The following is a 24,138-nucleotide window of genomic DNA, read 5'->3' as shown; positions in this document are numbered from 1 at the left end:
TTTCTAAAAGAAAATCTAGAGGAAACGATAACTCTTGATACTGCAAATGGAAACGTACTATACCTTTAACTTTTCAAGGTTGTTCTCTATCTTCTGAATATACTGCATCATCTGCACACGCGACTCTAAAGACAAGAAGTGAGGGCTTGCTACAACTGAGCAGGACTCTTCCACTCCCCCCCAGCGCGAGACCAGCATCTCCTCGGCAAACGGGGAGCTTCCTCCATCCGACTGCGTGTCCCGTGGGGAAAGAGGCTGCTGCTGGGCAGAGTCCAAAGAGGTGTGGCCACCTGCAGTGCACTGGAGAACTAGAGATGATACCTCCTCATCTGTGGAGCTCTCCTGCACCGTTCCATATCCATCAAGGATCAAATAATTTCCTGTTAAGAGAACAGATTTTTACGAACACCTCAGTTCCATAATCACCGAGAACCACTGACCTGTAGACAGTTTAAGCAGACTTTAAGAAGGATAAGTGGTGAAAGGCCCATCTCCTGAGACATTTTAAAATGGGTAAGAAAAAGCATTTGTGAACACTACACAGAATAGTGATTATATTAGACCAGACTAGCTTGGTTCTGAATGGGACTTTACAGATCAAGGCTGGTTTTTGCACTGCAGTTTGAAAGTTACGTGATTAGACGAGCTAATCACATCCCCTCTTGTTTTTCCAAACTCTCTGTATCCAATATAACATCTGAAAAACCTGCACTTAATATTAATGGTACCCACAAACCAGACTGCTGGATTTGGAACCTACACTTACTGGTTACAGTACTGAGCACCCCTTTAGATGTGTTAGCTTCAAAATTTAGCCTGCTGAAGGTAATTAAAAAAACAAAGCAATTACAGACAGAAACGCATTCACGACTGCACCTACTAATAGCACTACATTGAATAATTTCTCTACAATATTACAGCAAAGCTAGCATGTGGAAGCAGAACTGACTGAAAACAGGTCAATCTAATTTTGATGTCCCTGCACAGTTAAGAAAGTAAACAGCATAAGTGGTGACAAGTAAATTAGATGCTTCAAGTTGTTGGCTCAGTTTTAATAATTTAAAATGTTTCCATAATTCAGGGAAAGACAAATATATACTTGGAAGGCAGCATTTGGACGGTCACAAATTGGCTTATTTATTGGCTCATGATAGAATCCATAAATTCATATTCACAGATAAGAAATTTCAAGACTAACAGTCATATAGAATCTACCAGCTAGTACCTACTTCTGTTATAACATGCACAAGATAAACCTCAACTTGTGTGCTAAATTTAGTGCAGGGTCACCACTCGGGCTGATCTAAATCACAGGACTTTTCCAAACACAAAGTGCACGAAGTCCCATGAAGGTGCTTACAGCTGCTGTCTTGGAGCTAGTTTTCTGCTGAGTTAACAGCTCTACAACCTTCTTGAAGGGTAGAAGAGAGATGCTTTGAGATGCCGCTCAGGTAAGTGCCAAATATAGCAAATGTAATAATAATAGAAATAATGATAAGCTTTTAAGAGCTTCAGACTGAGGGTGAGGTCGCTGGAGACAATTACAATGCAAAGCTAAACTCTAAGTTTCTTTTCTGAAGCTCAATCAGCAGAAGCCAACACAATAGCTACAAAAAAATAGTATGAGTCACGGGGGCTCTGTGTGTAGGGACTAAGGCAGGGCTTTGCCTTCAGGGCCAGTGTTTTCTCTATAGGTCCCAATGGTCAGCTGAGATACAATAAGGTCCAGTGCCAACAGCAATCGAGAGCTTGCACTGTGCCCGTACCTCTGTAAATACAGTTTGTCACAGTGTGTTAAACCCCACAGGATTTTAGTTTCTTCTTTCATGAAATAGAAAAAATCATTAAGCACAGCCCTTTTCAGGGCTAGAATAACTGCCAAGGACTAGAGAACTAACTTTAAATAAATGTCCTATATTGTACCAGCAAGAGAAGCTTCACCAGGAAAACATACTGTGGTTTTCTTTAGTATTTCCTATTTAAAATTGAACTCAGGTCTCTAATGTCAAATCTGGACAGCCTATCATTCAACGAGGTAATGAAATATGCTCACCTGAGATCCGTATTTGCACATCCTCCTCTTCCTTCCTTTCCATTAGTTCACTTTCAGATGGATTTTCATCACTGTGAGCTTCTTGCGCATCAAAAAAATGCTCCCCGCTCTCATCAGCGCCCACCCCTTGCAGCTCTGCGGTTGAGATCTCCAGATTCATACTCATGCGGTCTATTGCTGAGTTACTGCTCGATCTGGGGTCTCTCCCTATCAGCTGCATGGCATCCCCTGAAGCTGGTGATTCAGCTGAAGTCCGGAGGCCATAACTAGCTGTGGATTCATTAGTTTCGGTTCTTGGAAGCATGCCGTCTGTTCCAGGCTGGTGAAATTTGTTATCGTCAGAGTGCTGTAGTCCAAGCTCACTTCCACTCTCCGTTTGGGCTTCTTGAGAGACGGTCCTAAACCTGGGAAAGCGCTGCCGGTCTTCAAGGGTCCCCTTCTCAGAAAAGCCAAGCTGCTGTACCAACAGTTTTTTCAGCAAGTCCACTGCAAGTAGAGATAATGTTGGCAAAGCTTCACAGACCATATTCTCCCTAACAGTGATTAAACTAGACAAAAAGGCCAAACAGAGATATCTCAGAACAGCCAGCCCTCTTATTGTTCTTGGTAGAAAGCACAGGGGTAAAAATAAATTAAAGGTCTGAAACATTGTACCAACACCTTACTCCACATTTCATCTTACAAGTAAAGGCAAAAACAGCAGGAACAAGTTCCATCTTGCTTAGGAGAAACAGAGAAATCATCTACTGAAATTACCCAGCAAGTGAATCGTAGTGCAGGTGAATGCCCGGGTGTTACCTGCCCCCAAATGAACTAAAAAGCAATAGCACTAACAAGGGATTCCCACCTTAGAAATAAGCATATTGAGAACATGCCACCCAACGTCAAATAACAGATCAAAACATAGAAGACATTTTCCCTAAAATTTCCTGTAAATTTATGCTGATTTGAACTTCAACCCACATTCCTTTAGCTCTCAAATTAACCCAACCAAACACTTCATAATAAGGACACATCGTTCAAAACAAAAATACGATGCTGCCAAGAGCGTAAGTACACCGCTCGTTCTCACAAAGCTCACGTAGCACCCAATAAAAGCTGCGAGTTCACACAATGCGACAGTCTAAGAGGAAGGCTCTTGTCAAAACGTGAGTGACCCACAGCTGCTGCTAGAGGGCTGCTCTATGAAGCCTGAGCAGTTACGAGATGCGAGGTCACTAATACCATCTTTACACACTTCTCATACTAAGGTTCTCCATCACCTGTCTCTGAGAACGACTACTAAGAACATTTGTACAGCCTTCAGAATTAGAAGAGGGCTTTGAATCCCATAAAAAGGAGAAGCACAAATGGATCAAAAAGATCCGAGGTAAACTATTAGATTGCAGAAGACTGTCGTTACTTGTAAAAAGAGAGAGAGAGAAGAGGGAATTGGGGCCAAGGATATGAATGCTCTGCATTTGAGTAACAGCAAATGATCCACAGAGAAGCAATACAGACTATTCCCTTCACGTACAATTCTGGGACTTTACGCCCATTTCAAAGTTGCCAGGGAGAGAGATATGGATTAATGAATTCATTCAAATTTTAGGAAGTTATATTTAGAAACACAAGGAACTGGAACGCTGGATCTGATCAGGTAGGTTGCAGAGCCCCGCATCCTTCCTCTGAAAGAGGGTATACCACCAAACAGAGGAAGCGCTTAAAACTCTAAAACCAGTCTTGCAGAATTATCTGTCCATTGGGAAAAATTCCTTTCAATACACACAAGTGTCAATCTAATCATACCCAAACAGCTTCCAGACTCTCAGAAGATCTGAACCTAGACTTCGTCAAGCTTGTGTAAAATATCCAACTTCATTTGCATGATTTTGCAAAAAAAAAAAAAAAACAAAGAAAAGCCGAATCATATTCTGCAACTCATGCAACTTCGCCTACTCTACTTCTCTGGTGCTATGAATGTTAAGTCCACAGGCTAACTGCATCGTCTCTTAAAAAAAAACTGCTGACTAGCCGTGGCACTTTACAGCACTGCACAAAGCTCTGCAATGTGATTTTGTCATCAAAGCACTTCCTGGGCAGTAAGTAACAATTCATTACTACCCTCATTTTATACATGGGAAAACCACAGCAAAACAATGAGATACCTGCATCCAAAGGGCTCGGTATATGAATTTTGAACTTATAATTCCTTCGTGTCAGATCCACTGTGTTTTGCTGTGCTGTACTACAGCACAGAGAAAATTTTTATTTCATAGAAGCGGGCATTATTTTAGCTCACCGCTTCATAAGGTTGATCTAACAATTCCCACCTCCGAACCATATGCTTCCAGATGCTGCTCCACGATACTTACAGTTCCTTAAGGCATCCAATGCCCACTGCCCTCCTGATACCGACGGTAAATCGGTGGCTGCGTGTTCATAACATGTAGAAGTATCTTTAAGCGTCAGGTCTGCCTGCTGCACTTTATCAAACTGTCTTTCTGTCACAAGAAGACTTTCTACCTCCGACTTTTCGGACATGGTGGGTGAAGAAGTCTGAGCGTTCAGTATCAAGGAAGAGTCTAGGCCCAAATCTTTGTCTAGTAAATAGAAAACATACATTCGCGTTAAGCAACTATGGCAAATATGATGTTAAACTGCAGAAAATTCTGCTTCACATTAACTTTTTCACAGTGCTGCTGAAAACACCGTAAAATACGGTTCTTGAGCATGGGCTTGGTAAAATGCTGATTTGTTCCTGGGGAAAAAAGATTCTTACTCAGCAAGTTATAAAGGAGATGGAAATACTAAGAGGTATGTTTCCAAGGCGTTCAGTATCTCTTCTCCACATAACTCATAAAGAAATCACTCCTTTCCAGAAAAATGTCAATGCTACCAAAAGAGCCCCAAGACACAAGGAATATGGCTTTGTTCTCTACGTAGAAAATTTACGGACACTTTTTACCTGGCCCACTGTTTTACCTGGACTTTGTAGACTACTGGCAGGAATGTCATGCTGCTCTTTGAGCTTCTGCTGCTCCTCTTCTTCACGCTCTTCTCTGCAGGGAGGAAGGAATGAATACAAGCTTTTAGTCACCTGTATCTGAATTACTGCATGACAAGCAGAGCTCTGGCTGACAATCTTCAAGTAGAAGAGGGATTACCAGAAAAAGAACACCAGCCCTTCCTCCCCCAGCTGCTTTTACTTACTCGCCAGGTCCTGACTGTGGTAATGGAATCACTCTTCTGGCACTCTCCATTTTTACAGTCCCTGCCATCTGAGCTATAAGGTCCTGCCACCTGCATAAACATATCAAATAAAAATATGCAAGACGTGAAGCACAACGACTACTGCTCCATTCAACAGTTTTTAAATCCAGCTAATATCATCACTGCTTTTCTTATCAACGGAAACGACTAATCCTGTTGCATTGTTGCGTTAGTTTTTTTAATCCTGTTACAGTCAGTGCCTCAGTAATACCTTGCAGCCACAAGTGAAACACACAGCTTAATGCTCACCTCACCAGGATACTACTCAGCAGAAGGAAATGAATGACAGGACCTTAGCAGGAGCCATCAAGTGAAGCAGTTGTATTTATATATAAATACATATGAAAGCATTAAGTAACCTTTCACGTAGAATTGAATAGTTTAATATGTGACACACTACAACAGTTGCTACATATCGTACAAGTCTATGCCCTGCTTATGCACTGGAAGAAAAAGCACTTGTACCAAAGAGGAAAAAGTGTAGGTAGGGCCTCACATTCACGCACTGTGGATGCTGATGATGCCAGTATCAAACTCTGCAAAACTAAGCAGTTCTGCAGGAAGATGCAGGATGATTTCAGTGACTTATCTGGCAGTCAGTCACATAAGACCAGAATTGCAAGGGTATGATTTTTTGTTTTATACGTATCTGTATATATAAATACACTCATTTATGTGTATACACCCTCTCCCTGCTTTTTAGAAGCTGGGAGATACTATGCTTGGATACTCCCCATGGAGGCAAACATAACCATGTTTTCAGCTAAGCTTAGATAAGGAACTCAGGTAATTCCTGGACACCTGCAGAGTTACTACACACAAGCAGATGTAAAAGTTCTCTCAAGTACAACAAATCACACAGCAGATGGAACCGAACCAATTACTTACACATTCTTCTCTGAAACCGTCTGTGCCACCAGTTCATAAATATGAGCGCCATTTTCTGACATGGAGATGACGAAGAAAGCTTTGTTATCTGGAGCAACACAGGGAGGGAGGAATTTAATTAGATGCCTTGTTCAGCACAACTTTCTGGAAATTCCTAGAACTGGACATAACCCCAACCAGAAGCAGTGAAAGAAGAGTTCATGAAATAAACCTATAATGCTATCATATACAAAGACAGATCTTTCTCTGTCTGGGAGATATGTCTGTTAGTTCAAACTGCTTTGAGACATATTTTTCCCCTCTTTTCCCTCATAATGATTTGCATTTCTAGAGTACCTTTCATCTAATAAAATCAGACTACTTTAACTTAGAGGTCTATTTATAACTCAAGCTGTGCCTAAAAAGGTTATTAACGATGCAGAGAAGTTAAACAGCTCATACAGCGTTACAGAGCAAGACGTTGGACAACCAAGAATTAAGCCTACGCATTTCTGCATGTTCTACTGTGGAACTCTAGATCAGTTGAGGACAGTTGGTTTTGTCTAATCTTCATTTCTGGCTTCCTCCTTCGCTTTCCCCATTGGTTACACTGACCTGTTGCCACCTGACGAACCAGAACAGTGTTCAGCTTGATGATAGGACTGAAGGTGTGTTTGCTATCAGCTGTTGATGCCAAGATTTTACTGTGACACTTCAAGACCAGTTTATCATCCTGTTTCTGCAACAGCACCAGAATGTCCTCCAGGAGCAGAGTGTAGAGATCTGCACAGAGCGCAAAAGAACCCAGAATGAGTTAAAGATTCGTGGTTTTCTATCACACCCCTGCAGAAAGAAAAAAGCTGCATTTTTGATTACTCATGCAGAGGCACTAATCAGTGCTATGCCATTCTAGGCAAAGCTTGCAAATCTTCCTCATCAAAACTAGAGCAGAGAGCTACAGATGGGATTGGATCATCTCACGACTGACTGCTGTGTCCCTGCATGGCCTTAATGATACTCCAGCACATTTCAGAATTGACAAGAATAATTTAATCAGCTCTGAGAAACACATACACATTATTATAGGTGGCAGTACAGATCATAATTGGAAACTGCATAAATGCTTTCTCTCTCCCCCCCTCTCAGCAAACACATACAAACCCAACTCTACATCAGCTGATGAACAGGACTCACCAATAGTTTTGTCACGATTAACCTTCCAAGTTAGAGGTCCTTCATGAAGCATTTTTCTCTTTGTTAGATCCAAGTTCTGCCAGCAAGGGAAAGAAAAAAAAGTAGCAATATGAAATTTTTATAGAAGCATGGAACGGTAAAGCATGGGAATTTCAGAGGGAAAGCTACAGATAGGCACTTCAGTGTGGAAGTGAGCAGCTAAACCCAGTATGGAAAAAGAAAGGTGGATCAGGAATTAGGTACGCTTGTAAACCAAAATCTTGTGAGAGGTGTTTGCTGCCATTCTTCCTCATTCACTGCTCTTTTGCAGATACTGGGAGTGCCAGGGTGGAGAACTGTCCTTCCAAGTCAAGCTCCTAATGCATTAGGTTGTCTTCTGATTTCTAGGAGGAGTTTTTCCAATATCCCATACAAAGTTTGCAGTTCTAGTATTATAACAGGTTAATGCTTCAGCACTCTATTTGCAAGTCAAGTATGCCTACAAATGACACACTGATATAAAAATCATTCCAATGATCTGATGGACTTTATAATGTCAATGGATTCTTCAGACATTTCAGTGCTTGTGACATTTAGATCTGCAGGCAAGTAGAAGTGACAATTTTCACAAGTCATTCCTTCCAAGTCTCAGAGTCTACAATCAATAACAGCAAGATTTCATAACTGCCAGTAAGTTCTTCATTTCCTAACTAAATGCTTGCAAGTTTATTTGTGGAAGACTACATAATACAGTTTTACAGAGAAGTCTTCATATAAAAATGTCTTTGGATACACGCTGACTTTGGGGAAGGCAGGGGAGTGATAAATAAACAACACAATCTATGCATGAGACAGACATAGATAGTGGTCAGAATGAAATGGGGTTAAAGTATCAAAACATCATCATCCATCTGAAACATGAAAATTTCCTAGAGTTAATTTTGCTCTGAGCGTGTTTTTGCTCGTTCCATTTATCAGCAGTTGACACCAAGTAACCAGCTTTATTAATGTAATTGGAAGAATTTATAGGAGCCACAGTACTTGTAGCAATGGACTTAGAATTTTACTTGGCTATACCTGTGGATCCCCTACACTAATTAGCACCTCTATCAGCTCTTCTTTTAAAGCCTAAAATAATGACTCCCTGAGGCCACCCCATTTTCAACAGCACAACTAAGACACGATTATGTGACAGGCATACCCACTGTAAGATTTACCATCCTCTAAGTACCTCCTACGTGATACAGGAGTGCATTAGCTTGCAGGCCCTTAACATTTATCTCACACAACTTACAAGCTCTATCAGCTCTTCTATGTGCAGAACCATGTTGTTACATCCAGAGCTCTTCAGGAATACAGCAAAATTCAAGCTTCTGAACCTAATGATTTTAATTTTTGTACAGAAATGTATATGCCAAAGGCCATTTGATTGTACATCAGAAGACTGCAGTAGAAAGAGCCACAAATTGAACAATAGCGTTGCAGTAATGGTGCACCGAGCAATTACTTCAGTGTCGTGACTTACCCTGAACTCATCCATCATGGGATCCTCAGACTGCTTCAAGTAGGAGAGGTCAAGACGACGCTGATAATCTTCCAAATGCTGAAAAAAATGCATTGGAGACGGCCACTTTGATAAGCATAACTAACTACTAGAGTCAGAGAGCAAGCAATCATGAATACTTCCACGTTCCCAAAGGCCTGGGATTCCTGCTCTCATAGGAACACTTGGGCCACAAAGCACCTTTAAGCACAATATACAGTCAGTAGCACAGAGATTCTAGCCATCTTAAGCAGTCTTTTTCCCTTCATCTCTCTTTCTCCCCAGCCCTTAATGCTCACTCCTTTCACCTCCTACCTGTTTGTTCTCAGATTCCTTGACAGCCTGGTTCACGTGGTTAAGAACCTGACGACAATGATCTGCTGCTTTCTTCACTTTCTCTTTCTCTTCAGGCAGTTCTGTAAGAGGACAAGGAAATACAATAACGTTCTCTGATAAAGGATGAAAAGGCCACAAATCTAGCACAGTTTGCCGTCCAAAAATTCGAGAAAGGGAACTCAAATCTGCAGAACACCCTATCAATAAAAGCACTCCATTTCAAAGGTGAAATGACGGGAACACATCTGTGATGGGAGAGAATTCCGTCTGCCCTACTCTGATGATGACCACAGACATCCCAGACTGCACTTTTTTATATTTCTTTTTTAAAGGGCTTACGACAACTGTTCAATGCACAAACACGAATCAGTGAAGTATTCTGAGTAACACTAAAAGTTTACTAAGACTCCACTGTGGTACAAAGAGAGCATTGGGACAGATGCTTGAAGTCACACACAGACAGCTAGCCAAAGACCCAGCTTTGCTGAGTGGCTGCTTCAGCAAGTGACCACTGGCTTCTGCATTCAATTCTTTATTTATTTACACTGGAAGAGAGAAAAAAAGAAAATATAATAGAGAATATCAAAAAGTTGCTACCTAATAGCCTTTTCCACCCAGATACCCTGTATTTATTTTAACAGCTTAAAAAATATATATCTCTGGCTACATACATGCGGCCTTACTATAAAAACCAGTCTTGCACTACAGGAAGAACAAACAAAAGACACCTTTCCAGCCAATGTCTCTTGATCATACACAAATAGACATAGGTGAACCCCATCAATTCTCACTACCACGAGCCACATTATGCATTTAGTTAACTGGCAAATAAACAAGGACATCAAGGATAATGGAGTATCACACGCTTTCTTAATTATGTTTAGAGTGAACTTGTAAGCGCAGTATATTTTTTACGAGTAATGAAATTAGACTGCAGCAGGTATCTGTTAGTAAACATGTAAAGGCATTTTGCAGTACTATTAATCCTCTTTTTGCCTCCACCCTGCTGCAGCCTCCTTTGAGGTAGCCGTAGAGAACAAGGAGGTCTCCCCTAAGTCTCCTTTTCTCTAGGCTTTTTCTCCTGGTTCCCTGAGATGGTCCTCATAAGACTAGATCTCTAGACCCTTCACTAGCTTTACTAGCTTTGTTGCCCTTCTTTGGGCACGCTCCAGCACCTCAATGTCCTTCTTGCAGTGAGGGGCCCAAAACTGAACACGGTATTAGAGGTGTTCAAACCCAACATGGACTGCCATTCACCTATTCCAAAATGCAATTCTCACCCTCCCCCTTTTTTTCCCCTAAGGAAAAAAAAAATAATTGAGAAACAAGGACTGGATTTTTTAAATAGTTTTTTTGTTTTTAACTCGCTCTCCAGTGAGGTCACAATGAAAACAGACAGTGACCCATAAAATTGAACTGAACTTCAATACATGCTTTGAAATCACATTTGCTTAGAAAACCTGCTGTGATGCAACCACCAACCATGGGCTACCTAGTGGAAATGCTTTACCTGTGTACTTAGCAATGTTATCCAGCAGAAGGGGGTACTTAGTCAACCTCTGCATCTCTGTGGGAATGATATCCTTCAGCTGCAACCGGCGACACAGTGGATTACTCTCAGCATCCTAAAATTAAACAGCACAATAACTACATTTGTCATTTTTATTAAGACTATAATTACCTGAACGTGTAACATCTATTCATCACATAAATGTCTATTACTTCACTTTCTAGTAATTAAATACAAGACAAGAAATGCCAAGATCTATCATTCAGACAACACATCCCCTCTCCATTTGCAATTACATATAGGAAAGGCTGATCACAAAAGCAGCAGCTTCCTTCCCTCATTACTTCACAGAGGCCCGGTGCTATCACCAATCAATCTCAGTCACTGCCATACAGGGAAGACATCAGTTTAGCCTTTCAAGCTATAGCAAAACTACAGTACATTTTTCAAAATAACGTCAACCCTCATATTACAGCAGTTCTTCCCAGCCTGTGGTAATGAAGATAATGTTCTCCTCTCCAAATGCCACAAGTATTCGAATCCCTTTCCTGGTGGGCAGAATAGGTGTACAACATCTGTCTTCTGACTGTGGCATGCTTCAAAATTGCACTGCTATAAGCAGTTTTCCCCGCAGAGGTACTCATCTTTAGGAAACAGCCACCTCAAGTGACACGCGATTTTCCTGCCTAGGACAGCTTTTCCTTCCTGCATGGCAAAGGGACATTATGCAGTCCCCTCCCTCCAGAAACGATTAGAAGAGATAAATACAGTGCTGGAAATGATCCCAATCTGAAGGCAATGTTAAGCATAATCTCATTAATGATAACAACTTTATCTACAGCCCTTCATTATCCCATACTGGCCATCAGCCGCACCCTCAGGCAGATCAAACCCTTGCATAAAATTCACCTGCACAAAAGTCTGGAAACGAGAGTCCTTCTTCTGACGCGATTTTATGACCTCTAGAGCAAAGGGCTGGTTACTGCAGAACGTGGCAGTTGCGTGTTTTATCTTCTCCTCTGCTGCTCCACTAAACTGTGCCAGAAAACCACAAAAAGTCAAAATTAGACCCACCTTCAGCATGTGCCATTGATAAAATAGAAGAACAGAATAGAACAGAATAGAACAGAATAGAACAGAACAGAACAGAACAGAACAGAATAGAACAGGTTCGGTTGGAAGGGACCTACAAAGACCAGTGTTTGACCACCCCCTCAGTAAATATTTTTTTTCCTAATATCCAGCCTGAATCTCCCCTAGCACAGCTTTGTGCTGTTCCTTTGAGTTCTATCTATATATGAGAAGTCATTTCTATGGAAGACAGCATTTTAAACATCCTGGTTTTAAGGGTTTGTCTTCCCCGTCTACTGAGGAACCCCCTACATGTCAAACTCTACAGTTCTCCTGTCTCCAGCTTCTACCACATCCAATCATTCCTATAAATGCACTGCTGATTCAGGGAGAGAATACAGTGCCATGTTTCCACTGTTAGCTGTAAGAGAAGTGGAAAAAACTGCACCCAGATGAATGACAAGGGATTATTTACCACACTGTTGGCCAGCAAAGCCAAGACCAAAGGTCTTGCTTCTTAGGGATACCCATTCTTAAAGACCAAAATTTAACATAATATCTTGTTTCCTAAATGAAAATATTACAGAAACATGGCTGGGGAAAATGATAGCCATGAGCAGGGCTGAGAAATGTGCCGCAGATGACAGATGGCTAATCTGTCACTCCAACTTTTCCCATTCCTGCTACCCAATCTGTGATGCAGCATAGTAACTCCTGAAAATACTCACTCTGGAGAACAAGATCCTGTTTTTTTTTTTGTTTGTTTTGTTTCAGCCACTTAGCCAGACACTAGTCAAAAAATATAACTATCAATCTGTAACACTTAGCTTGCTCTAGCTTGCTCAAAAATGAATGCAGAAGGTATTTTTTGCCTTTTCACAGCACACGGGGGAGAACTGAAAGGGTTGGAGGTGTTCCTCTACTAGCCATGTCTGATTTTCATTCTTTTCTTTTTTCTGAAATACTAGACAAGTAGTGGGATTAAAAAAATAATAATTCACAAGAGACTTCTGCATGAACAGCTGAAAAGAATAAGCAGATCAATCTTCAATCCTAAATTATGTAGGCTTGAAAACAAACAACAAAACGTAAGACTCCCAAGAGAGATGGTTTTGGTTTTTGTTTTTTAAAGAATTTATATCATTCCTGCTCTTGTCATTTGGATCTCAGAAATCTGAAATGATGCCTGCAACAGTGCTACAAAATTGAAGAGGTTCAGCTATGTAAATTCTAGGATTGGAAAACAGTATTTTAAAATACCTTTAACTGCACCACAGGCAACACAAGGCATATTTCGATATTATTGCAATAAACTGTGCTATTACTTTTTTCAAAATCCTACTCTCGGTTTACGTCTCCAGAACTAAGCTTCTGTTCTACCAACACATCAAGAGACAATGTTTTTTTTCTTCTTTAAATGACTTCTGTCTCTAGACAAATGAAGATCCTATGAGTTGTTCCTGCTTTCTTTCAACCCTCTTTCTCTAGTTCTGTGTTGACTCCACAGAAATGACAACTCTCAGACCTTCAGTTCCTATTAGCTGGGAAAGACCTTCATTAACCTCTGACTCTAGTTGCAATTTTATGAAACATATTTTCAAGTATAAAAAATGGAGTTTACCCAAGAAAGCAAGTCCTCCCCAATTTGGTCAATAACAGAAGTCTCGTTCCTTTTTCGGACTGCTTTCATCTGATCGTTCAACGCAACTTAGGGGAAAAAAAAAAAGGAGATTTTATTAATATCAATTAAATTGTGTTTGATTTTCAGCATTTATTTTAAAATAACACCAATTTGAATAAAAGACTAGACTTAGAATTATTTCAATTACTTAAAGTGTCCTGAAACATAATAAATTTAGCAGAATATCTACGAAAATGTTATATTCCTCCTTTGCACTTCCATCTCACCTGTATTCAAATGACCCCTAAGAACCTCTCCCGTCTTATCTTTCCTAAGGCTCAATATCATTGACCTTTTAAAAACACAAGAAAAACACACTTCAAGCCACCTGCCTAACATTTTACAACTTACTATCCAGCGGCAGAGCTGAAATTCTGACTCTGAACAGCCCTTTCTCTAAACAATTAGAAAGGATGACCCTTCAAAACCACCTGCAAGACATCAATCCTTTCACTTGTTTTCATGATTTCTTCAACAACAGTTACAACTTTTTGAACATTGGCCTACAAAGACCATTCATCAAAGCATTGCTCTTTTCATCAAAACATGAACGAGAACAAGAGAGTCTGCGTAAACAGATACAAAAAAGCAAGCATCTGAAACGCTGGACGCATGCATTCTTTATCAAAATATCTTTGTAAATTAGAAATGGGAGAATTGTGTGAGAAAGGAATAAGTGTTATAGGAAGCTGCCTCTTGTTTCCTGTTCACCTGCATACATTTTTCAGATATTTGTATCCTGAATTTCAGCTGAGACTGCGAAACTGAAAAGCACCTCAGCTACTCTTACCATGAAGCCCAAGGATATCCTCCAGATTTGAAAAGATTTTCCGTTTGTCACTGGAGTTCAGGATCCCTTCCCGGGTGACACGCTGGTAGAAAACATTATGCAGAACCTTCAGAGTGCGGACGTGAGCTCTCTCGGTGTAAAACAGCTCTGAAGAGAGAGGGTAGGGCAGGATTGTTAACTACTGACTTAAAGAGGTGTACCAATGTGGGATCAGTCTCATCTCAGGATACTTTTCAGTAGCAAATACAAGTTTCACACACATGAACTCTGGAAACCAAAAGTAATACATGGCTACTACTTTGGACAGATTGGAGAAAAGAGACCAAGAGACCTTGTTTTAGATGTTAAGAACTTGAAAGCTCTGCAAGACAAGATTTTAACTTTGCACTTGGTGAGCTAGGGAAAAATATTAATCTCACCGTTAATCACTTCTTGGCGCTTGATTTCATAGGGTTTCAGCCCCATCAACACTTCCCGGCTCACGAGTTGCTGCCAGTTGGGAGGGTCCATGTCCGTGTCAAAATCAAACAGCTCATCTTCACTTTGTACATCTGCGAAACCGACACTGTCCATCCTAAGAAGAAGAAGTAGGTCAGACAACTCCCATTTTAGGCATGGATGTAAAGGAAGAAAGAAGAGAAAAATCTAAGTATACATAGCAGTTGTAAAGCATTATGAATATGCTCTCCGGTAAGCTGTTATATGTCAGAAGCTACAAACACATTTTGTAATTTTGCCCTTTACAGGACAACTAAGAGTGAATATCTGTTCTTACAGTATTTTCATAAACCTCCTTTTAATGATACAGATAAAATAATTTGCTTAAGATCAAATAGGAAGCCAGTGAAAGGGCAGGTTACAATTTCTTTTCTCTGCTTATCTGCAGATACAGAGCTAACAGAAACATACACACTTAAAAAGAAAACCTGGGAATCACAATTCCATAGCCCATCAATTCAAATCAGTAGATAAAACACTTAAAATATTTCACCCATAGATCAAAGGGTTTATCTGCATATGATCTGCTCCACCTGTCCTATACACAGATGCCGATGTCTCTTTTCATATATGAGTTATTTAAGAACAGGAAAGATCAGGCAGGCAATCATACTGCCTCAGAACAATGAACGCTGCAGCATTCAGCTTTATAACCTATTAAAATCTCAATAAATTCAGTGAAGCTCAAACAGTTATAAGCACACTCACTTGCGAAAAGGCTTTGGTGTTCCCATTTCGACAACTCTGCAAAAAAAAGAAAGAAAGGGATTATGAGGGAACCACGCAAGAACTTCACCCCACTCAGACATTCAGCATAATTTCAGAGTAAAGGCCTAACCTCCTAACCCCAATGTTTTGTCCATCTCTCAGCCTCACCCTCCCGAGAGCAGACACAGACCAGCATTTCCTTCTTCTACAAATAATGTTTAATGCAAACGGTGTGACTAGTGTTTTACAGACCCGGCTTCACCACCCCTTGTTAAAACCACCACTGCCACCAGCCTGTCCAGCAACAGCTGTCCAACAGCCACTGCCCCCTCCAAGCAAGCAGGGCACTCAGTTACCTCTCAGATTCTCCCTCCTCTTCTGGCAAGTTTTCCAAGGGAGATGGGAATTCAAAAGTATTATTAGGTGTGCGGGGAGTGCCATCCACACAGTCATTAGCAGGTGGTGCTTCTCCAGTCTGCTTCGAGCCTACGAAAAAATGCATAAGAAATGTCAAGAACTGTATCAAATTAGAGTACCTAAGAGAACTTCACAATCTCTTCATAGCCTCTTGATTCATATCCTCATTTAAACTTAGAGCTGGAGGAAGTGAATTTGTAGCTTGGTAAGAAAAATCCCCATGATATGTGTTTCCAGGTAATACTGACTTGTGATTACAAAGGCAGGCACCTGGGGATGCTTTTTTCCTGTTGGATGATCCAATGCCACCATGACAGAAGCCACCAGACAACAATTTCTGGCCATGGCAAGACTTCCTAACTTAAACCAGAGACTAAGTCAGAAAACATGACTGAGCACCCAGGAAAATCATGTCTAGTGACACAGAAACATGTCCCAATTTGTCAGGCTTCTTGCATTAGAAGTGTGCCTTCCATATCCCATTCACAACACAATTTTCAATAGTCCCTCTTCAGTAGTATCATCCTAACCTGCTTCACTGTCCTTGCTTCCCTCTGGAGATGAAAAGGGACCCGTTGCCAAAGGAGACATTGGGTTGGCAGGTGCGTAGGGTGCATCTGTTCCATCACTGGAGGACCCGCTCTGGCGCATCTTGCCAGAATCTGGTGGTTCTGGGCTAACAGAAGATGCTGTAGGTAAGTGCTTCGGATGGCGCTGCTTCTGTATTTCCATGGCTCTGCCAACTAAAGAAACACAGAGTCATTACATTGCTGAAAGAGCTTTTACCTGTTCCCAGTAACCAAAAGAAATATTTCAGGACAACTACTTTAATTAAGATTTGCCTATCGTTAAAAACATGGTTTAAAATCAAAAATTTTACTAAGTCTTTGTTGTTGTTGTTAAACAGCAGAGACTAACTGGCTTTCATACAAGTAGTGGGGGTACATACATTTCCTTGTCTGACATACTTGCACTGCTGTCATGTCGGCTTGGTCTCCTCGGTGGGCCCAGAATATTAGGAAAGCCTCTTCTCTTTCCTTTTTCATCTCCTTCTTTCTCTTTCTTGATACTTTGCTGCATTAATATACAACAAAGAAAATCAGAGTAAACAGTAAACTCATTTCTTCAGGCTCAATTATTTACTGAGATATTGACTAATTCTTCAGAACAGCAGCAGCAGTTTGGTACAAGAAAAGTTTATTTGTCATAAAGCGGGTTTTAAAGTTACCCAGGGGTCAGCATCCTGCAGCATACCAGACAAAGACAGTACGGGCAACCTGCGAGTGGTACCAGGGTTTGCAGCGGGGATCCACAGCATCTTAAGAGATGCGTCTGTTAAAAGCAAGAACTCACACAGCCTGGTTTTAACTTAACGGGAGCCAGAAACCACTCTCTTCCCTAGGGCAAGACACCCATTTACAGTGACCACTAGCTCCTTGCTTCTCTGAAGAACAACATCTTGTGACTCCAAACCGCCACAAGCATACAGACTCTAATCTGGGGAAGAAAAATACAACTTAGCAAACCACGTCAGAAAGGCTGCTAATGCTCAATCAAAACTTTTCACACTGTCAGTGCAGAACTGCTCACGACAGCCTTAACATTCAAAGGAGGCTGAACACCGATGAAGATACATAGCTGCTGTGACCAGACATGGCCACGCTGTGGGAGATCACTGAACACACCCATGGAGATTGAGTTTTGGTGAAAGAATTCATTCTATAAACAGGGGAGTGTGGGTGGCAGGAAGAGTAGCTTTCCTGCACCACAAAGCCTTTGTTTTTGGGCAAGTTTCTCAAGAAAAAACCTTAAGTATACTGGCCAACAGACTGATAGGTTTAATGAGGTCCTGAGTTCTGACAGCTTTAATGAGGTCCTCAAATTATTTAATATTGTAATACGTGAAACGTTTATCACCCAAAGTTTTAATAAGTCTAGAACCGTGAAAAGGAAGGTAATTAATTTATAATTGAGGTGTCTGAAAACGTATGTACAATTCAATCTCACTGTTAGGTTTTCTGTGCAGATTGATAATGCTGTATCCTGTTGGTGCAATGAAGACTGTAAAAATCATACCAACTTCTAGTGTGTCACGCAAAAGTCTATTCTGAATTCTATCGAAGCACCCACGTCAGACAGTTTTAAACAAATGTGCTCTGGTCACAACACTACTACCTTGATCTTTGGCAAGAAACCAATACGGCCACGCTTCTGCTCCAAGTTCCGAGGCTCTTTAACTTTGACTCCCAGATGCTTCATGTAAGTAAGAATCACGTATTGCATTGTGGAACTGCCAAATAAACACAAGGAAAGAAGATGGATGTTACGGAGAAATGTACTGGGGAAAATCCATCTTGTCAAAAAAATGAAATAGGTCAAATGCAAAGGTTCCGTGGAGAAACGAACCATTTCTGGATTAAAAGAAGTTGAGTGATTTTGTTTGTTTGTTTTAATATGAAACTATGCGTTACATACAATGGAAAATACTCAGCCAATATTATAATGTATCCTTTTGTAAATAACAGATGCAGTTTATGAAAGGCGTACCAGCCTAAGAGGTAAAAATATATATATTTTTTAAGAATCACACAGAAACTTCTAAGCTCATACACTAAGTACATATCTGAAGTCATATTACGGGAGTTACAGTAAAAATCAGTAACAGTAAAAGGTGTAGTAGCTGTAGTGAGTATAGTAAAAGCTACCCAGCTAGTTGTAGGGTGCCAAACAAACTGAACAGGGCAAGGCATCACAAATATTAGACTGGACTGAAGCAGCTACAGAACCAAACCAAAGAAACAGATGAGCTCTCAGAAACAGTAACTTTTTGTGGTCTGAAACAAAAGAAACAAACTTCACAACAAGGAGAGGCTGGAAACAAGACTGGTATTTCAAGTTAATTATGCCAGCAGATTCAGAAAATGAGAGTTTAGAGCTACGGCCAGCAGAGGGCTGCCTTGTTCTGTTCAGCAAAGAGAGCCAGCAGAGCAAGCATCAGCAACGGGGTTCTTACTTCAGACTAAGCCCACACAACTTCCATTACCTCTTTTCTTCCTCCAAAGGCTGAGATGTCATCCTAAAAACAAGAGAGAATGTAAAAAGGAAACAATAATTAACTAACAATTAACAGCCAGTCATATCCACCAAGAGTGTCAGCAGTAGTATTCAAAGTGTCCTTTGGCATATAAGAAAGCCCCAGGAAAAGGAAACAAAAATGAAAGTTCAGTTAGGAAAATTGGGTTCAGCTCACATTAAAAAAAAAAAAAAGTTATGAAACTATAGGTTTCTACAACCCAGAAGAAGGACCCTGACCTAACAATGCACAAGACAACAACAGAAGCATGCCTCTGCTATCTGAACAGTAGCCTTCCTTAAAAAGATATATGGACTTCAGCTAAATATTAACATATTTTTCGCTGTCATTACTGAAATATACGTTGGTAGCAAAATGGGGAAGCAATATAAATGTAGTGGTGTAAAATTACTTCTAGTTATTAATTCCTTTGCTTAGCTGCTGTAAGGTTCAGGGTGAAACCGTTTTTAACTCCCACAATTATACTTGCTGATACTCACAAGACTTCCTCAATTTTGGCAATAATCTGTTCTGCACATGCTCTTTCCTTCTCCACCGCGTTCCGATCACGAACCCTTTCTGCATCCAGCTTGGTCAGCTCTCCTTCCGCCAGGGTCAATCCCATACTACGTTTCTGCCTGAAATACAGAGAGGGAAGCATCACTTGAAACTGAATGCTGACTTGTAACAAGCAAAGGCAACCTCTTGACATTCAGAATGTCAAGCAAGTTGCATTATTGGTTTTTGAACAAGAACGGAGAGGTCACCACAGTTCTCTGTAACATTTGCATTCGCTGTAAAACAAAGCTTATAAAGTTGTATGATATTTATCAAGAGAGCTAGCCATGGCAATGGCCAAGCAAAGGTGGTTGTTCTTTTTGCAGTATCCCAAGTTGTACATTTGAAGCATCTACTTGAACTGAGACACTTTTAGCTGTGAAAAAGTCCATTATATCTTTTGCTACAGCATCTCATGTTGGCACAGAATGCTCGCAACTGTACAAGAAAGGGCATATTAATTATTAAATTCTACCATATGCTCATGACAGCTCTCTAAAGTGGATTATTTCTTGTCCAAAGGAGAGCAAAAATAAAAAAGGATATAAACTGATTACAAACATGCTTAGTAAGAAAGATTCATGTAACATCACCTAAGTAATAATATTCTAAAATTGCCTAAAATAACCTCTAGGAATAAATAAACAAATCTCTAACAAAGATCTTGCAAAGAACTACTTGCAGCACAGTGTCAAAAAACATTCAAGTGTTGGTCAGGGTGACCCTGTAGGCCCTCTGCAGTGCCATCTTCCTGTTCAGTCCGAGATGAATTATTATGTCCCTTGAGTTTGGACTTCTCCCATAATGGACACGTTGACTGAGGGCAGGTATGAATTAAACTAAACCTGCACAGGCAACTGTTGTTACCTGAAGTCTTCCAGATTCCTCTGAACTTCTGGACAGACTTTATCTTGCATAGTTTGTATATAGTGGCGATGAAGCTCTTCAGGAATGAGCTCTGGCCTTCTTTTGTCTGCAAGCCAGAAGAGGAAGTTAAGAGATTATTCTTTTGAGAACAGTGATAGCCCATGCTACATTAGAATAAAGTCACTCTTTCACATCTTTGACCCATCCAAGAGTACCCTTTTGCTTTTCACTTACTGATAATATGAATTTTACAGCATTAACTGTAAAAAGATTTAGTCACATCCAGTATTAGATTAAAAAATACGCATGCCAATGTGGCCAGTGCTTCTCACTACTAATGCATGTACCAGAGCACGCATAATGCCCTCCATAATAAACAAATATTTATTTGTCTCTTCCTGTAAACACATGATACTGTATATCTGAAGTAACCCTAAGTGCATTTCAGAAATTTCCTTGGACTGCCTTGAACAGCAGAAGCAGATAGTGCCTTACCTAGATCTACGGAGATTTCATCTGGAACTGGAACTTTAAGATTCTGTTAAAAAGAAAAAAAATTGAAAGGAAAAAAAAAAGACTGGGGGAACATACACAACAAACAGCACCCCAATTAAACATACAATGCATACAATACAACCCCCTCAAAAAACAAAACCTACAACCTTAACACCTAAAGTTATCATGAGGGAGGCTCCCATCTTGAATATGTATTATATTACACAAGGATTATTTCATCTAAGCATGTGATACTAGCCTCTGCTACACTACGTGGTAGTCTAATTTATGATGGTAAAGAAGCTTCACAGGCTTTCCAACAGACATACAAAATTGCCCAATCCTTGCAACAGCCATGTCAATATACGCAGTTGTTATTAACTAAAAGGGAATGTATAACAACTAAAGCTAGCTTACACATCACAAAAATACTACTCCTATCAGACAATGCATTCTCTGTGACATACAGACTTACCCAGGCATCTGAGCCTATTTACCTTTCATTTTGCCTTATTTAGTGGTATCATTTTAACCAAAAGAAAAAACAAAAAAACGCTATTGATTCTGGAGGACTTATATAACTACTGAGTTTCTTCCAGTTCAGGAGAGCGGAGAATGGTAAAAGTCAACTTCCTGGATACACTTGAAAACGAGAGAAAGGTCTGGAACTTACTGCAGTTCGGTCCAAGAAGAACTGGTAAAACTCAAGAAAGACACGCCGAGTCTCTTTGGAGTTGGTCTGCTTGTACAGGTCTGTGTAAAGGTAGCACAACTGTGGGAAAGAGGAGGAGAAGAAATTAGGAGATACAATGAGAACTCTTCTACCACACCGAACTCAAATCTTCCTTTCCTCTATTTCAAAGAATTCAGCATTGCTGGATTGTGAGTCTTCCTAGCTACCTTCAGCCACCTAGACTACACAGGTAACCTCATCTAGTCAGCTAGGCTGCCCCCGTAATCAGTGGAGGAGGGAAGGGAAAAGAGAAACGGAGATCAGACCTTCCTTGTAGATAACTAATCCTACTACCTTAGGCTAGAATTAAATGCTTTCAAGAGCTAAATATTTATTTGTAAACCACTGAATGTAAAGGAGACGGTTCTCTTCGTCCTTCTCTTCCTTTATCTGAAATACCCTCGTGCCTGCACAGGATCTCTATTTGCTGATCCAGTGGTGTCACTGGTAATGCTACACAAGAACAAGGAGATCCTGAAATACTCTGGTTAAGACTACAAATTTTGGCCACGGAAACAATTCCAGAACATCTTACCAATGCTGCAGGGTCAAACTGGGACACCACATGATGCAGAAGAACAGCAAGGTGAGCTGGGCGAGATTTCAGGAGCTCAATGTTTTGGAAACAGCTGCACTGTCCATTAATCTGCAGAGATACAAGGAAACTATTTGAATTATTCAAGAAAGCTACCGTGCAAAAAAATAACAAGCTTCTTCCTACAGCTTAGCTCCTCATTTGTTTAATTAAAATAAAAACTGAACAATTCCAGAGCCTTTGCAATGCCATTCTAACATCCCAGGAAGAGTTTACAGTGGGAATATTTCTTTTAAATACACCCCTGAACACTGACTACAATATAATGACACATAGCTCAGAGCAAAGGAGAGCTGAAATAACTCAGAATAAGTATGTCAAAAGCCATAGCAGCTGTACTGCTGTGACTATAATGCAGAACTGTTAATAGAAACTTAATAAACAAAAGGAAATCAAATAAGGCAAATGAATTTCTAGAAAGCTTTAAGTTGTAAGACGAAAGAGTAACAGAAAGAATCAAAGAGAGAATATTGTCATAAAATCCCCAAGTGTTACTATTTGGTATGATCAGCAGTAACGAGAATCACATGCCTTAATTCTTAATTCACCACATGAAAACTGTTAAACAAAAAGAAGCAATGGAGTCCTTGCAGTTTAGGCACAGAAAAAACAGAATTCTGGTTGAGGTAGGGAGAGGGGGTGGCTGAGAGCTAAAAGTCATTCCCACCTGCTCCTGCTCAGTGTCAAAGTCATCATCCTCTGCTCCAATGATCTGAGGCCCTATGCGGCATGAAGGACTTCCAACACTCGACTGAGAATCCTGGGGTGAGTCAGAAGTGCGAGAAGGGAAGGAAGAAAAGTACAGCTCTGTTAGTGTCTTGGAACAGTAAACTTCCTTTACCTAGTCAAAAATATCACCATCGCTTTAATTCTTCTTTTCAAATTGCAAAAGAAACCCATGTGCCTCTATTCAACCTTGTCCGAGTTTATAGTTGCGAGATCCCCTTTAGAATGTTTCTCCCGAGTTGGAAGCATTCAGAAATGTCAAATCAGATGACTCAAAACCAATTGCATCATCTGCAGACTTCTAAGTACATTAAACATGGAGCATATGACAAATGACAGCTTTGTACAAATGGAGAAATATGACTTCAGAAAGTCATGCAAATGAGGGAAAAATACTTCAGAAGTCATCCTGTGGAAGACGGCAGTAGTTTCAGATAGCTCAGAACTTCCTGCTATGTTCCACTTTCATCCATTTTCGAGGCCATCCCTGATAATACCAGCCTTATAATTACTTGAATATCCTAAAGACTGGTTTTCATTTAGGGTTGGACTCAAGGAATAAAATATGTACAACAGCTATTTTAGGTCCAGCTGTTTTACTGCTGATTATCTATTTCTCGTCTCTAAATGGGCCTGCTCTTAAGCTCCATAAACATTTATTCAGCTAATTAACATTCCCTGCACAATTTTAATTGCATTTCATTTTCTAAAGCAAAGTTTATATGTGCTTCATCTAGAAAGCGGGGGAAAACAAGACGTTAATGGGCCCATTACAGGAGATGCTGTCGTTATTTTTTATGGTTTGGACTCACAGTATCTTGAACCTCAGTCTTCTCTGGGCTCTCATCCAGATAAACCCGCTCCTTCGGGCCACTGCGAGGACTCTGGGGAACAAGAAAGTAACTACTAGTGGGCTAGTAACCTCCCTCCACCTCCTGGCAATCCTCTTTCTCATGTAGCCCTGCAGACATTTGGCTTTATTTGCAAAAAGCATGAGCTGTTGGCTCATCTTCAGTGTGCCCACATTAACAACCAAGGCTTTTCAGCTGGGCTGCCGCTCAGCCTGTTGGTTCCCAGCCTATGTTGATGCACGCAGTTATTTCACCCTAACTGTAGAACTCTGGACTCCATAAACTTCGAGAGCTTTCCATTGCCCCCAGTCCTTAAGTTTCTCGGTGTCACTTTGGATTGA

General features: G+C 40.5%; 1 protein-coding gene across 5 annotated transcripts in view; it reads right to left on the bottom strand.

The window, feature by feature from the left end:
* The window catches only part of ARHGEF12 (Rho guanine nucleotide exchange factor 12), a 77,138-nt gene that overhangs the window by 5,641 nt on the left and 47,359 nt on the right, over nucleotides 1-24,138 (bottom strand). For 3 of the 5 annotated variants that reach the window (XM_083808179.1, XM_083808181.1, XM_083808182.1), the window contains 28 exons: nucleotides 23,759-23,830; nucleotides 22,888-22,980; nucleotides 22,161-22,271; nucleotides 21,566-21,664; nucleotides 20,893-20,935; nucleotides 20,398-20,503; nucleotides 19,473-19,610; nucleotides 18,943-18,975; nucleotides 18,072-18,189; nucleotides 16,868-16,973; nucleotides 16,430-16,642; nucleotides 15,839-15,968; nucleotides 15,483-15,518; nucleotides 14,696-14,850; nucleotides 14,277-14,423; nucleotides 13,427-13,512; nucleotides 11,644-11,769; nucleotides 10,735-10,849; nucleotides 9,204-9,304; nucleotides 8,871-8,948; nucleotides 7,367-7,442; nucleotides 6,788-6,955; nucleotides 6,194-6,281; nucleotides 5,246-5,335; nucleotides 5,018-5,094; nucleotides 4,408-4,635; nucleotides 2,054-2,539; nucleotides 64-380 (listed from right to left, as the gene is read on the bottom strand). In XM_083808179.1, coding sequence (XP_083664305.1) covers nucleotides 64-380; nucleotides 2,054-2,539; nucleotides 4,408-4,635; nucleotides 5,018-5,094; nucleotides 5,246-5,335; nucleotides 6,194-6,281; nucleotides 6,788-6,955; nucleotides 7,367-7,442; nucleotides 8,871-8,948; nucleotides 9,204-9,304; nucleotides 10,735-10,849; nucleotides 11,644-11,769; nucleotides 13,427-13,512; nucleotides 14,277-14,423; nucleotides 14,696-14,850; nucleotides 15,483-15,518; nucleotides 15,839-15,968; nucleotides 16,430-16,642; nucleotides 16,868-16,973; nucleotides 18,072-18,189; nucleotides 18,943-18,975; nucleotides 19,473-19,610; nucleotides 20,398-20,503; nucleotides 20,893-20,935; nucleotides 21,566-21,664; nucleotides 22,161-22,271; nucleotides 22,888-22,980; nucleotides 23,759-23,830 — 3,636 coding nt within the window. The remainder of the gene's footprint in view (nucleotides 1-63; nucleotides 381-2,053; nucleotides 2,540-4,407; nucleotides 4,636-5,017; nucleotides 5,095-5,245; nucleotides 5,336-6,193; nucleotides 6,282-6,787; nucleotides 6,956-7,366; nucleotides 7,443-8,870; nucleotides 8,949-9,203; nucleotides 9,305-10,734; nucleotides 10,850-11,643; nucleotides 11,770-13,426; nucleotides 13,513-14,276; nucleotides 14,424-14,695; nucleotides 14,851-15,482; nucleotides 15,519-15,838; nucleotides 15,969-16,429; nucleotides 16,643-16,867; nucleotides 16,974-18,071; nucleotides 18,190-18,942; nucleotides 18,976-19,472; nucleotides 19,611-20,397; nucleotides 20,504-20,892; nucleotides 20,936-21,565; nucleotides 21,665-22,160; nucleotides 22,272-22,887; nucleotides 22,981-23,758; nucleotides 23,831-24,138) is intronic. The other 2 variants (XM_083808180.1, XM_083808183.1) reach the window with 1 other exon arrangement.

The sequence above is a fragment of the Anser anser genome (genome assembly GCF_964211835.1).
Source record: "Anser anser genome assembly, chromosome: 22".
Taxonomy (NCBI): Eukaryota; Metazoa; Chordata; class Aves; order Anseriformes; family Anatidae; genus Anser; species Anser anser.
The sequence above is the reverse complement of the archived record's forward strand: the minus strand, read 5'-3'. Positions and strand labels throughout refer to the sequence as shown.